Source organism: Notolepis coatsorum (assembly GCF_963971535.1).
Source record: "Notolepis coatsorum genome assembly, chromosome: 10".
NCBI classification, from domain to species: domain Eukaryota; kingdom Metazoa; phylum Chordata; class Actinopteri; order Aulopiformes; family Paralepididae; genus Notolepis; species Notolepis coatsorum.
In genome coordinates, this window is record NC_140174.1 from 45,836,089 (window position 1) to 45,848,937 (window position 12,849).

The following is a 12,849-nucleotide window of genomic DNA, read 5'->3' on the forward strand; positions in this document are numbered from 1 at the left end:
TAACAACTGCCCTCCTACTTCTTAGCCAACATAATAAAAAATAACTTCCGTTTTCTCTTGTTTTTACATTGTTTTTCTCCTTACAAAAATTATAAATATTTTGTTTCACTTTTCATTTTTATACAAAACAACAAACTATACAAATCAAGTGAGACATACCAAAAACGAAAACTTGAGTGAAAAGGGGAATAAGCCCAATCAGTCACTACCCTCAGACATCCATGTACAACATAAGATAAGCCCAATCAGTCTGCTCCCATAGCCTGTTGGAGTGTCATTTTCAAGAACGGCACGCTATCCCAAAACAACCGAGGGTCCATATCACAAAGTGGGAGTACTGATCTAGTCGGCTTTGGTCTGTTTTAAGTTTGAATAAGGTCACAAGGACAAAGTGTTGTTGGTTACTGATCTAGTCAGCTCCAGCCTGTTAAGTTTGAATAAGGTTCATGAAGACGAGTGTTCCCGGTCACTGATCTAGTCAGGTCAAATCTGTTAAGTTTGAATAAGGTCCTCGAAGACGAGTGTTCCCAATCTAAAGTTAGCTCCAAGTCTGTTAGTTTAAGGTTTGTGTCCTTTGTTACCGACCCCAGATCAGCACTCCTTTGTACATCAGACCCAGAAGCATTTTCCAGTATAGATATGAATGTATAGCTCAAGTAAAGTGCTTGCTCAAGCCTGTGTCTGACCTATATGACATGGAGCTGATAACCTGTCCAATAATGTGTTTCCCCCTTCATTTACCATCAGCTGTGGTGGATGGGGTTTGGTTTATTTTGTTTTAGTGCCGGTTGTGGCACTAAACATTCCTTCTGTGGTTTCTTTATGTCAGAACACTTCAATTGTAAACATTCACATTATTTGTGGTTTGGGAGAAGGAATTGGGCTTAAAAGTAGGGACGCAGGAGTACTGGTTCTCCATCAGATGCTGTGGTGGCTCACCTCAGCATAGAGGAGCCGTCACTGCTAGCAGACTGTGTAGGCTATATACAGAAGGATGTGCAGGCGTGGGGTTGATTGTGGTCAAGGCCTCGCTCTATTGATTTTGGTTGAACAGCTCAGAGGGAGGGAAGGACAGTGTTGGAGAAGAAAAAGGAGGACTTGGAATTGAGCAAAACACATAACTGGCTTAACTGAGCGAGCTTTTGGGAATTAAGTCCAAATTCTCACAATCAAAACCACCAGAAGACATGAGAGCACACTCATATTCCAGCACGAGTATGCAGCTTAAAACGTACACACGCACGCTGGCACATCATATGACGGTGGTAAACGCATACATACATACATGGATACATAGCTAAATGCAGACATACGTACGTATACAAACATACATACAATCAATCCGTGACATCCTTCCAGGGTCACGCCACCAGATGACGGGCGTCGCCTTTAAGCCGGGGGCACAGATCACTAAACAAAACAGCCAACGTTTTCTTTAAATGTCTTTTCTAAAAATGAAAGGAAATAACAATCTAAATAAAAGAGATTAAAACATGTAACATAATATTCCTCAATCTGAGGATTTAGCTCCCCTGACACAAATACACTCAAGTGTGTGTGTTGTATCTTGTGTGAGTTAGTGAGATTTGTCCTGTGTCTATAGGGGCTCACATACCTTTAAGGTACAAAAGGAAAATAATGCCAAATAAAATAACAGAAAAGGCAGGGGGGAAAGTATAGTTGAGTACCGTGTAAAAACACTACTGTTATGTGTCTAAGTGACTAGTTTGACTGATGATAAAGTGAAAAATCGTTGTTGCAGGCAGCTGTAGTTGTCTACCACAGCTAACTATTGTATTGTATTTCTGATGCTCACATTCTCTTCAACCTAGAATCCATATGGTACTGTATAAATGCATGTACTTCCTGTTGGGTTGTGTACTCAAAAGATGAGCTTTTCTAGTAATAGCAGATATAATGTATTCGAAACCTGAACCCCAGATCTATCTCTTGACAAAACATGCACACTTCACGTGTGTGTGCGCGCTGTGCATATGTGTAATGTCAGGTGCAAAAGTGAAAGGACATTTTGAACAAGGCTTCTTCATGTAAACGTTTCAAAAAGGACAACATAGAATTTCTCAGGCACAGAATCAGCATTTTGCTCCATCCCCTATCCACACAGCAAAAAGACAATCCCCATCTTGTTTTGTATTGTGTTTTTAAAATGTTAACCCATTTTAAGGAAACAAGTGAAAGAAATGTGCCAATTGACCGTAGTTCCTTTTGGGAACAGGGTGGAAAGGAACCCAACCTGAGCATGACATAAGAGCAAAATTACCACCGTGTGACCACGGTCAATGGAGTGAGAGATTTTGATTTGTTCTAATCCAACTAAATCGTTTTTCTTTCAAATCAGGCAGGTCGCTGTAAAAACAAGCTTGTTTGTATTGGTACGGTAAGTGAAATTATCTCTCCCCACTAGCAGATTCCTTTCACACTTGTTTCAAGAAAATGTCATTTAATGACTCAATAGAAGATTTCATCACTTGCTAAGATGGATATCTTTTCTTTTCTTTTTTTGCAGTGTATGTCCCTGTTCTTCAGCATAGCTAACATGGGTACTGGACTGGCACAAGGTGTAAAAAGGGGTGTGTGTGTGTGTGAAGCGAGGATTACTCTTGCTTTCTGGGGACAGGATTGGCTGAATTCTGGATAGACTCTGCTCCTACTCCTTTCAAACTGGTATACAAATGATAGGAATGATGTTTGCATTCATTAGCCCTCATAAACCAGAGAGACACTTCTCTACATAATATCTACTGATTATTTAGACTACTTTTAAGTGCCTGGGGTCCATATATTCACAAAGCCTCTCAATCGTTCTCTGAAGTCAGCTTTAAGGTCATGAAGACCAAGGGCGGGATCCACAAAGAATGGATTGCACGGTGCTAGTTGCACCCTACTTACAATTCATTATGAATTGAAAATGGGGGACCCTGGTTTAAACAAGACGAAAGTCTTTCTCTGGTCTGCATCCCCTTAACAATTGTGTGTATTGAGCCTTACTGTATTGTACCAATTCTACAATCTGTTAATAAAAGTTTCAATCAATCAAATTTGATTGATTGAAAACTTTATTAACAGATTACAGAATGCCCTTGGTGTTCCTGGTCCACTGACCCCAGATCTGCACTCCCTATTCTGGGAATGCTTTGTGAAAACATGGGCCCCCGGGGTCCGATTAGCACCTTGATGGGAGTCACCAACTCTGACCGCCAGTCTCATATGCCAAAAACACAGGCGTAACGACCAGATATGACATCATAGAGGACAGTGATATTTCCAGTCCCCGACAGAAGAGCTACCCTCTCTTCACATAGGAGTGTGAGGGTTAACCTGGTAGAACTATGATAAACAATTAACAATAAACAATAAGTGACAAAGAAAGAGAGAACAAAACAAAAACACACGCAGAAAAGAAAACACACAAAACAAAAAAAAGTCTAAACCTACGGGGCAGACGCTGGGGAACAATACAGAGTGGACAGATCGATGGCACATCCGAGTCTAACATTCCAGAATGCTGTTGACGGCCGCCTCCAGAACAGAGTCCGTGTCGGGGGGGGGCGGGGGCGAGGCAAGCTCGGGGGGGAAGTGAGGCTGGGAGGGGTGCGAGGACAGGTGGTGGGACACCTGGTAGTGTGTCTGTGTTCCCGGCGTCGTCCCGAACGATGGGGCGTTGCCATGGGGATAGTCAGTGGTGGCGACGAGGCTGCCGTCTGCGCCGGCCCCGTAACGCTGCTGGGTCCTTTTCAGGTCCAGGATGCTCTTGCTGTCCGAGTGCAGGGGTTGGACACCACCACCTCCTCCTCCAGCGTCCCCACCCCCTCCAGGGTCCCCGTACCCGGGCTGGGAGTCTGTCCTATAGGGAGGCTCTGTTGTGTCCCTCCCTGCCTGTGTCCAACTAGCGGCGGGTGAAGAGTGAGCAGGGAGAGGGTCTGCGTCTGGGACAGGGCTGGGCTTCACTCCACAGCAGAAGTTCTCCAGGAAGCCGTCTGAAGAGAAGGAAAACAGAAAATAACACTTCATACTACGGGCCTTCACTCCATAACCCAGCCCCACCACCAAAGATGATAAATAGGAATGGAGAAAATGTTTCATTCTAAAGTTGATTGAATGTAACACTACACAATAGTCAAAATAGACATGTATTCTGCTTTATGATGGATTAACTGGATTAACAAAATAACCTTTCCATCTACACATCAAACTCTTCAAGAATGTATGTATGTGAATAAACGACATATTTATAGTTTTGTTCAGTGAAGCCCATCATGCGTTCTCTATCGCTCTCTTACCTGGGTCCACCAGCACCATGCGTTTGTCCTGCGTCAGGTTGGTGCGTTCCTCTTGGTTGAAGGTCCTGTCAATCATCACCATTTCTGATGAGGGACTGGAGCGCTGGAGCGGGAAGTGGAGGATGATGTTCTGTTAACCACTGCCTTTGGCACACATTGTAACATGCAAAAAGTGTGCGTGCGCGCCTCACCTCAGCCTCCACCATCAGTAGTCGTCTGTATTTGTTCACCATTCCCTGTGTTCTCATCAGGACTTGAGTCGCCACAGACTCAAACTCGTCATCCACTGTAAATACAAGCATACATGTAAATACAACAAAAACAATGTTACAATACAATATACAAAATGACAATATATTATTTTGTATATTGTTATTTTGTATATTGTAACATTGTTTTATTGTATAGTATTTTATGTTTCTGTATAGTATTGTATGCTTCTTGTAGGGCTGGGAGCGATATGACAAAATCATATTGCGATAACGATATGATAATGTTACCATATCACTCGTTATCGATATTTTTTTATTTATTTTTTTTAAACAACATATGTATATTTATTTTGCAGCAATTCTTTGTCGTTGCCGCCATCTTTAGTGTTACATCCCCTCACACTCCAGTGCTCAGGCTGCAGCTGGTTTAAAAGCAAAAGTAAACCGGCTTCTCTGCTGGCTGTGGCTCCAGGGGAGTTGAACAGTTCTGGCTCTGCTAGTTTCTTTTCTATCTTTTGGCGCTTTTTTGGTGGACAAACCACTGCACATGTGCACCATGACTTGTGACTGGAGTCTAGCTCTGCTAGCACACATAGCCTACTGTGTACAGACGGTTTCAAACTGTATTTTAAATTAGAAAGCAAACAAAATAAATGGACAAGAGAAAAAGAAATCTCAATTTGGTCAGTATTGTCATTTGGACAAGCAAAGCCATTACTTTAAGTTGCAGGCAAGAAAGACAAGTCTGTCCACTGTCTCTGGTTTTAAAACTGCCCTGTTGCAGGTAAAAAAAATAAAAAATAAAAATCGATATCGATTATTAAAATATATCGCGATATTTATCGTTATCGTTATATCACCCAGCCCTAGCTTCTTGTATAGTATTTTATGTTTCTTGTATAGTATCTTATGTTTATGTATAGTATTTTATGTTTCTCTTTTATTACTTATTACCACACCTTAAGTTTGAGTCCCAAATTTTGTTGTATGCAAATATAATGATAATAAATACAATCTAATCTACATGCAGCGGATTTGGCTGAAAGCGCAAATAGAGATGCCCCCAAAATCTATTCAAAAGTCAAAGATACTTTTTTGTGCACAATTACATTCATGTACATTACCATTAGCCATAGAAACAGGTAGAATCAGGAAGAAAGATTTAGTTATATGATTTGGGAGAAATGTTTACTGTCCTTTATATGATTAAATAATAAATATACTCTTTAGTAAAAACTTTCTTCTGGTTAAATAATTATGACTTCATGGAGTTGATTTTTACGTTTTACAATAGCATGTTTTGTATATGCCGTGTCCCACCTTGGGCGGGGCACCTTTGGTGCATGACACTCTTAATAAAAAATAAAATAAAATAAGAATTTACCCTGAGAAAACTCATCGTGGCTGGGCGGAGTCCCCTGGAACACGTGGTAAGGGAGGAGTCTCTGTATCGCGTCTTCCAACGAGGTGAACCGGCTGTGGTCTGAAGCCTGGACACCGGCGTGATCCTTCCTCAACTGCTGCAGGATCCTTGAAGGATGACAAAAAGGTGACAACCAAGGGTTTTAATGTTGTTAGGGTTATGCTATGCTCGCCAAGGTCAAACTTTTTATGAGAAATGAAAAGGGTTTATAACTTACATTCCTCCTCGGGTAAGCTGTTGAAGAACAGGCCTTTTCAGCACACTGACCTAAAAGAATGGGGGGGGGGGGTGAAAAAAACATTACCATACTACCTCTTATGTTCTTATGATCAGTATGAGGGCCGACGGTCCACTCTACTGGTTGACATCATACTGTGACATCACAAATGTTCTAGAATGTTTGATTATGACATCATACTGTGAAATCACAAATGTTCTAGAATGTGTGATTATGACATCATACTGTGACATCACAAATGTTCTAGAATGTTCTATTATGACAAATAAGACTGTTCAATGACTATATATAAATCCAATCAATATTCCTAATGCCGTTTCAATGTAAGGTTATAAAAATAAACATATAAACATTCATATAATACAATAACCTAAATATATAGCTTTGGCTCCTCTACAATCAGAATAATTAAAAGTAATTTGTATAGGACAAGAATGTAGACTGTAACATACCTGTGAGTTTAGTGTTGAATCTTGACTGATTCCTGTCATTGTTTTCACAGCTAGGAAAGACGACATGAACAATAGGTTCGTCAAAAGGTACACAAGGAAAAGGGTAAATTCGGTACATTCCAAAACAATACAACACACATAGCCCACACTTGTTACCGTGGAGGCTGCCGAACTGCACCTGTCGAATGTCCGGCTTGAGGGCAGGCGATGAAGAATCCTGAGGAATAGGAAGAGGAGAGCAGTCAGATAATAACCAATAAGAGATGAAGGTAAAGTGATAAAAGATGTGAGGGAGCGTGAATGAAGTAGAGAGGAAGAGAAGGATGGATTAAAAAAAACAGACTTCATGATGTCAGTTTACTATTGTACCTGTCTGTAGTCCTGCTGTTCCTGTGCGATGGCGGCTAGCCCGGGGAGAGGGGACAGAGAGGTGCAGTTCTGCGTCTGGGTCACCAGGAGGCGCTGTACGGAGCTAGCCGACACCTGGCCTCGACCCCCGACCCCAGCCATCGCCGGGCCAACGAGAGTAAGCCGGCCGGGAGCGGATGATGTTTGACCGGGGGCGGGGCTTGTACCGGTAAAGCCTGTCCACGTTTGACCGCCACTCACCACGCCCTGGTTCACAATTAGCTGACCACTCGCCGTCGCAGTAAAGTTCTGCCCGGCAACAATCTGCACTGTGTTCTGATTGGCAACGAGAGTGTTAGCGTTGGGGTCTGTGGGGCCATTGTGGATAGTGGTGGCAGGGGTGAGAGCCAGAGAGCTGGGCAACAAGAATTGTCCAGATGGCAGATTTGTCTGGCCTTGCACTTGTTGCTGCCCAAGGGGTGAGTGCACCATGATGGAGCCATTGGCCATGTATTGTCCACCCACACTAGCAGTGCTAATGTTTGTTACATTAGCCATGGTGGTGGGAGTGGGCTGGAGCCCTAGGCTATAGACAGTCTGAGCCCCAGCCTGGAGGGGTTTAGGCTGGATAGGTCGAACCAGAGTCTGGGTCCCTCCAGGGCCTCTCTGGATTATAATGTTCTGGAGGGGGATGTTCTTGAAAGGTAAACCTACTTGGCCCACTTGCCCAGGGGAAGGGGCAAACACCTGCCCTCCTGCTGCTGGCCCTGAGGCTGCTACAGGCCCTCCAGGCCTCAGCAGGATCTGAGGACTTCTCTCCAGACTGCTCAGAGTCATCACCCCGCCGCCACCCCCGAACGAGCCCAAAACCTGGATGTGCTGGGCCGAGCCGTTGGGCAGCTGAGATACCCCTTGGAGGAACTGGCCCGCGGTGACCACCCCTACGCCCCCTCCATAACCCCCCGAGACCAGCTGGGAGGGGAAGGGAGCGGGAGCCTGGACCGGGGTGGGAGCGGCCTGGGAGTCTAGTAGGGCCTCCTGGGCCAGAGTCTGCTCCGTGATGTCCGCCTCCAGCAGAGACTTCTGCAGGATGTCAAAAGGTTGGTCCTCTCCTCCCAGGTCCACCCCTCCAGGGGAGCCCCCGGACCCCAGCTCGTCCTCAATGAACGATAGGCTGCTGGAAAGCTGGAGGCCTGCCCCCGCCGAATCCTCGCCAAATTCGCCCATCGTGGAGGAGCCATCTTTGAGGCCGGGGTTGGATCCCGCCTAAAGAAAAGGAGGGTGATGAGTGGGACAAAATACAGCAGGCAAATTGGTAGGATGTTAGAAAACATCTGCATCATCAACAACCAAATCTCTCATCATAGAGTAGCGTATTATTTGTTTGGAACACATCGTCTCTCTGGTAATCATAGGAACACTCACGGTGTTGCCAGCAAAGAAGGATCCGTCTGACCCATAGGCTGCGTTTGTCACGTCATCCTCTTCAATCTGCATATGAAAGAGAGAACAGTGTCAACAACCCCCAAAGATCAAATCAGCTCATCTATGTATAACCAGAGGCGCTGCACGTGGCGAAACTCGTGCCCGACAAATCCGTAGTACTCGACGATCGACCAAATCCGTCATGTTGGCAGGCAAGCGTGAAGTGCATGCCAAACCTGCAGTGCAGACATGCACTAAAAGCAAAGTGTGCGTCGGCATTCATGCTTTCTACTTTTAAGAGACACTCACAGACTTGCTGTTGGAGCCATGGAGATAGTCGTTCAGTGCATCTACATCACTGTAAAGGAAAGAAAATAAAAAATATTAGAGGCAGATACAAACAAACTAGAAAAACGAAATAAGAACAGGTTGAATACAGCAGAAGGTTTATTTGCTTGTGAAGTGGTGGTTTACAGAAATGCAATTGGCTTTTCTAATTTGCAAGAGTGATTGAGAAATAACACTACAATCACAAGTAAATCCTTTCATAGTGCATTTACATTTAATTGGGTCGTGCTTTGGTATTGATAAGGTGCTCTAAGGAGGATTATTTAGACTGAATCATAGTGGTTTGAGATGTCATAGTATGTTGTAAAGTGGCCAGTGTTATAAAGGGTTCTTTACCCTATAATATCCAGAAGACGGCGATCGTCCTCATCATCCATGACACCTGAGAGGAATGAGCAAGGAAACAAAATAGAGTAAACGGGGAGAAGAGATGAGTTAAATTACGACGGAAGAAATTAGTGGATTGTTAAACATTTTGAATTAATATAGTCCAACAACTAGTGACTTAGATTGTGTAGGCTAAATCACTATTAAATCAAGACTACACTTCCAAGAGCCACGAAGGGTGAACAATGTATTGCAGCCAACTTTTTTTGCATGGCAATCTTTAATGTGGTGACAGTGAAGTGTGTGACAACTCGCACTCACAGCTTTCTGGCAGGGATCATGGAATCTGTCATTTAACACCATTTATTCTCCTGTAGTGGGGTGGGGAGCAGGGTGAGTGACATCAGTGAAGAGATAAGAGCACAATGTAATATGTGACAGTGTGTGAGAGAAAGAGAGGTGTGGTGAGGAAGGGAGAGAGAGACAGATATGTTAAAGAACAGTAGTAGTACTCAAGGGCAGTGTGGCCCCATATCCCCTCCTACAGACACTATTCCATGACAGAGAAGTTCCCGCCCCTCCACTAACTGTCCTGCACATTGGTCGCCTCTCCTGTCATCTCAACTCCCATAGAATGAAGATGGGAGAGTGTAAATAACTCCACCCTTCCCCATTTTATCCCTTAAAGGGTTGTTTGTTTGAGTTTCTACATGTAAAAATGCACTGGCTTTTGTGTGTTGGCAGTCACCAAAGGTATGGAGCTATGAGAGTGAAGTCTGTCAATAAAAGGGAAAAACAGACCAACAGGCAGATTATTCATGAATGTATTAATAGTCTGTTAAGTTTTTAGAGTACTATCCTGGCAACTGCTCACTTGATGTTTTAACCAAGATGTTGCATTGACTATGGGTAGGTCTACTTGTGAAAAATGTATAAAATATTTTGACTTTATAAGGTATATTTTAATAGAAGTATCTCTAAATAGGGACATATGTAATAATCTGTGTCAAAGTGTGTTGTGAAATGTATCACTCTCATGCTGTACAAAAAGGTTGCAAGTTTGCTACAAAATGGCTGTTACTCTCCCATAAGCTGTCTTTATGGCGAAAACACATTCAGCCACCATCTTTGATTCAGAGAGAACAAAGAAGGACAAGGGTACAGTGTCTCTCAGATCATGTATTTGGGGAAAGAACGAATAAATGTGCTTTGGCAAAGACTGATACAGGAAAAAACAATATTATGAGACAAATAACCAAGTATAGGCTATTTCTTGATCTCTCAAAATGGCTTCAACAGGCATAGTGTCTTATGTGTTTTGTCCTACTAAAGGACATTGTTGAGCAAACGTATGAGTAAAGCTGACAGCTTTCAATCTATTTTTAATCTAACGTTAACAAAAAACCAAACCAAACCATTAACACAATGACATGTTTTATTTCACAGAAAAAGCTGAAATGGTGGCATTATTGATTGTTCATAATGTGAATAGAAAGAATATCATCCTGGCTCTTCTCTTCTCGTACACAAGCATAATCAAGACGCCACATAATGAATCATTAGCTCTAATAGGCTTACAAATAACGATAATTGTGCTAGAATTCAATCATGTATGTTGTATCTTCTAAAGGCTTAGAATCTAAGCGTTGCTGGGAAACGGACAAGACATAGCCAAGTGTCTACGGACGGCACCATGCGCTGCAGTTCTCAGAAACGGGGGGATAAAGTGCATATGGCTTGCCAATTCTGGTTGAAGTTATTTAAAATGCACAATATGATCCAAAGAGTCGAAACATTTCGCTCCAAATATAATTTTGAGATCAAAATAACCACCTCCCAATTACCGCTCCTAGCATAAATGCTACCAGGCAAGCTCAGGCTAGGCACTGAAACGGTCCTGCCGAGGTGATACTGTATAGCAACGTCGCTTTAGAAAGCCAGCTAATGTACAGCTTGCGAATTTTATTTCCAAAAATAGACTGAATCGACAGAATGATAATCGCGTTCGAGCGGCACCAAAAAAAGCCTGTCCTCCCTCCAGCCCCTGGCTGCTCGTCGCTGACGTGCTCTTTTCTCTGCTCTGCTGGGGAGGCTTTCATTTGTCTTCTATTAAGCTCATCTGCCAGCATGCAAAACGTCACATTTCTCTCGATTTGCTGAACAGACGTGTTTTTTCAATCGTGGAGTTTTGCGAGAGCAGCACGGCGTCTTCGTCGACCGCCTCTTCGGGTTCGCTACTCCCCGATATTTTACTGGTAAACATCGGCCTGTTGTCGAGGTTAGCTAGCCGCACTGTCGACGTCGCGGATTTGGAAAACGTCGGGTAGAATTCGTCGGACATAGCGAACGAACTAAACCGTGTGTCGAGCCATAAATATTTATCCCGATTAGCATAACATAAAGACGACTGAAAAGAGGCAAACCCTTTTACTCCTGTCTCACTCCTCTTGAAACCCAATATCTCCATTTGGCAACTTTTAATTTGCTCCCCCCCTCCTTCTCCTCCTCCTCCTTCTCCCTCTCCCACTCATATATTTTTTCTCACTGTCCCTGTTCTCTGCCTCGGATAGATTTTTCTCTCCGCTCAAACTCTCTTCCCTCCCTGAAGGAAGGGAGGAAGGAGGTTGTGTGTGTTTTTTCCTTGAAATTTTTATCACAAAATTATAATACACTCAAAGGGAAACTCACCGTCATGAAAAAGCAGTGCCTTGTCAACGGGGTTTCCTCGCCATCACCGCACGGGTGGTTGGGGTAGTGCACAGAACAAGGCAGCCCCAGAGCATCCTACAGTGTCTCCATGGCACTTGCATCGTACTGTAACTCATAAAACAGCGAAAATGTAACAATATAGTGATATATAGAATAACACTAATTGTATTCTATGTTCTAATATAAAATGTACTTGATGAATAGCAAATAAATTGTAATGGGCATGACCATCACAAACGGTAGGGGGCGGGCCTTTAATCAACTCTGCCACACCTTGATATCTTCTTGCACAGGTAGGTAGACCTGATTGATTGATTGATTGAAAAGTTTATTAACAGATTGCAGAATGGGTACAGTACAGTACATCTCAATACATACAATTGTTAAGGGGATGCAGACCAGAGAAAGACTTTCGTCTTGTTTCCACCAGGGTCCCCCATTTTCAATTCATCATAACATATATGACATACATGACATACAGATAGACAGTACTGCTACATCTATACATTTATGACATATCAGATTTGCAAATACAGTACTGTTTGTGATACAAAAGTGTCCAGAAAAGGAGTGTATATACATTTGGCGTAGAAACTGTACATTGGAGGAGGTTGGTGGGGTGGGGTTGGGTGGGTTGGGTGAGGGCTGTACATTGGAGGTGGGGGGGGGGGGGGGGGGGGGGGGTTGGGTAGGGGACACACACACATTTTACACTGTACATTGGAATGTTGACAAAGCCTTACTTGGTCATTTACTGTACAACTAGGTTAGGACATTTGTAGGGGCCAGTTTCGAATTGCAGTCTCACGTAGGTGTTTTTTGAGAGTGTTTTTGAAGGTGGGTAGTGATTCACATTCCTTTACAGCTTTAGGCAGGGCGTTCCACATTGATGTGGCATAATTGCGAAACGTGTTTAGTCCCTTGTTTGAGCCGAATCTGGGTTTTACATGATTTGTGGAGCTCCCTCTGGTGTTGTGATCGTGGTATTCACTGACCTTTGGGAAGTATTTTGACATGTACATGGGTACCTTGGTCGCGTAGTGTATCTTGTAGACCAGGCCCATTG

At 43.4% G+C, this 12,849-nt stretch overlaps 1 protein-coding gene across 2 annotated transcripts; it reads right to left on the reverse strand.

Annotated features, from left to right (window-relative positions):
• Nucleotides 1-3,502: 3,502 nt before the first annotated feature.
• On the reverse strand, nt 3,503-11,805 carry bicral (BICRA like chromatin remodeling complex associated protein). Of its 2 annotated transcripts, none has more exons than XM_084322805.1 (13): nt 11,763-11,805; nt 9,396-9,445; nt 9,084-9,129; nt 8,709-8,757; nt 8,400-8,465; nt 6,996-8,240; nt 6,783-6,843; nt 6,627-6,676; nt 6,154-6,203; nt 5,898-6,043; nt 4,493-4,587; nt 4,302-4,404; nt 3,503-3,998 (listed from the first exon to the last, which is right to left on the reverse strand). In XM_084322805.1, exons 3-13 carry the CDS (start codon nt 9,122-9,124, stop codon nt 3,511-3,513), a joined length of 2,394 nt encoding a protein of 797 aa, XP_084178931.1. In that variant the 5' UTR covers nt 9,125-9,129; nt 9,396-9,445; nt 11,763-11,805; the 3' UTR covers nt 3,503-3,510. The 2 variants fall into 2 exon arrangements, with proteins under 2 accessions (XP_084178931.1, XP_084178932.1); XM_084322806.1 differs by lacking the exon at nt 11,763-11,805 and adding an exon at nt 10,908-11,545.
• Between the last annotated feature and the right edge of the window lie 1,044 nt (nt 11,806-12,849).

What these genes read in the sequence shown, in the direction of transcription:
- bicral (XM_084322805.1), bottom strand. Translation starts at nt 9,124, where the DNA reads ATGGATGATGAGGACGATCGCCGTCTTCTGGATATTATAGG. An exon ending in CCTTCTTTGCTGGCAACACC is followed by an intron (nt 8,241 to 8,399) that starts GTGAGTGTTCCT and finishes CCTTTTCTTTAG; the next exon opens with GCGGGATCCAACCCCGGCCT. An exon ending in CCACGATGAGTTTTCTCAGG is followed by an intron (nt 4,588 to 5,897) that starts GTAAATTCTTAT and finishes TTGTATTTACAG; the next exon opens with TGGATGACGAGTTTGAGTCT.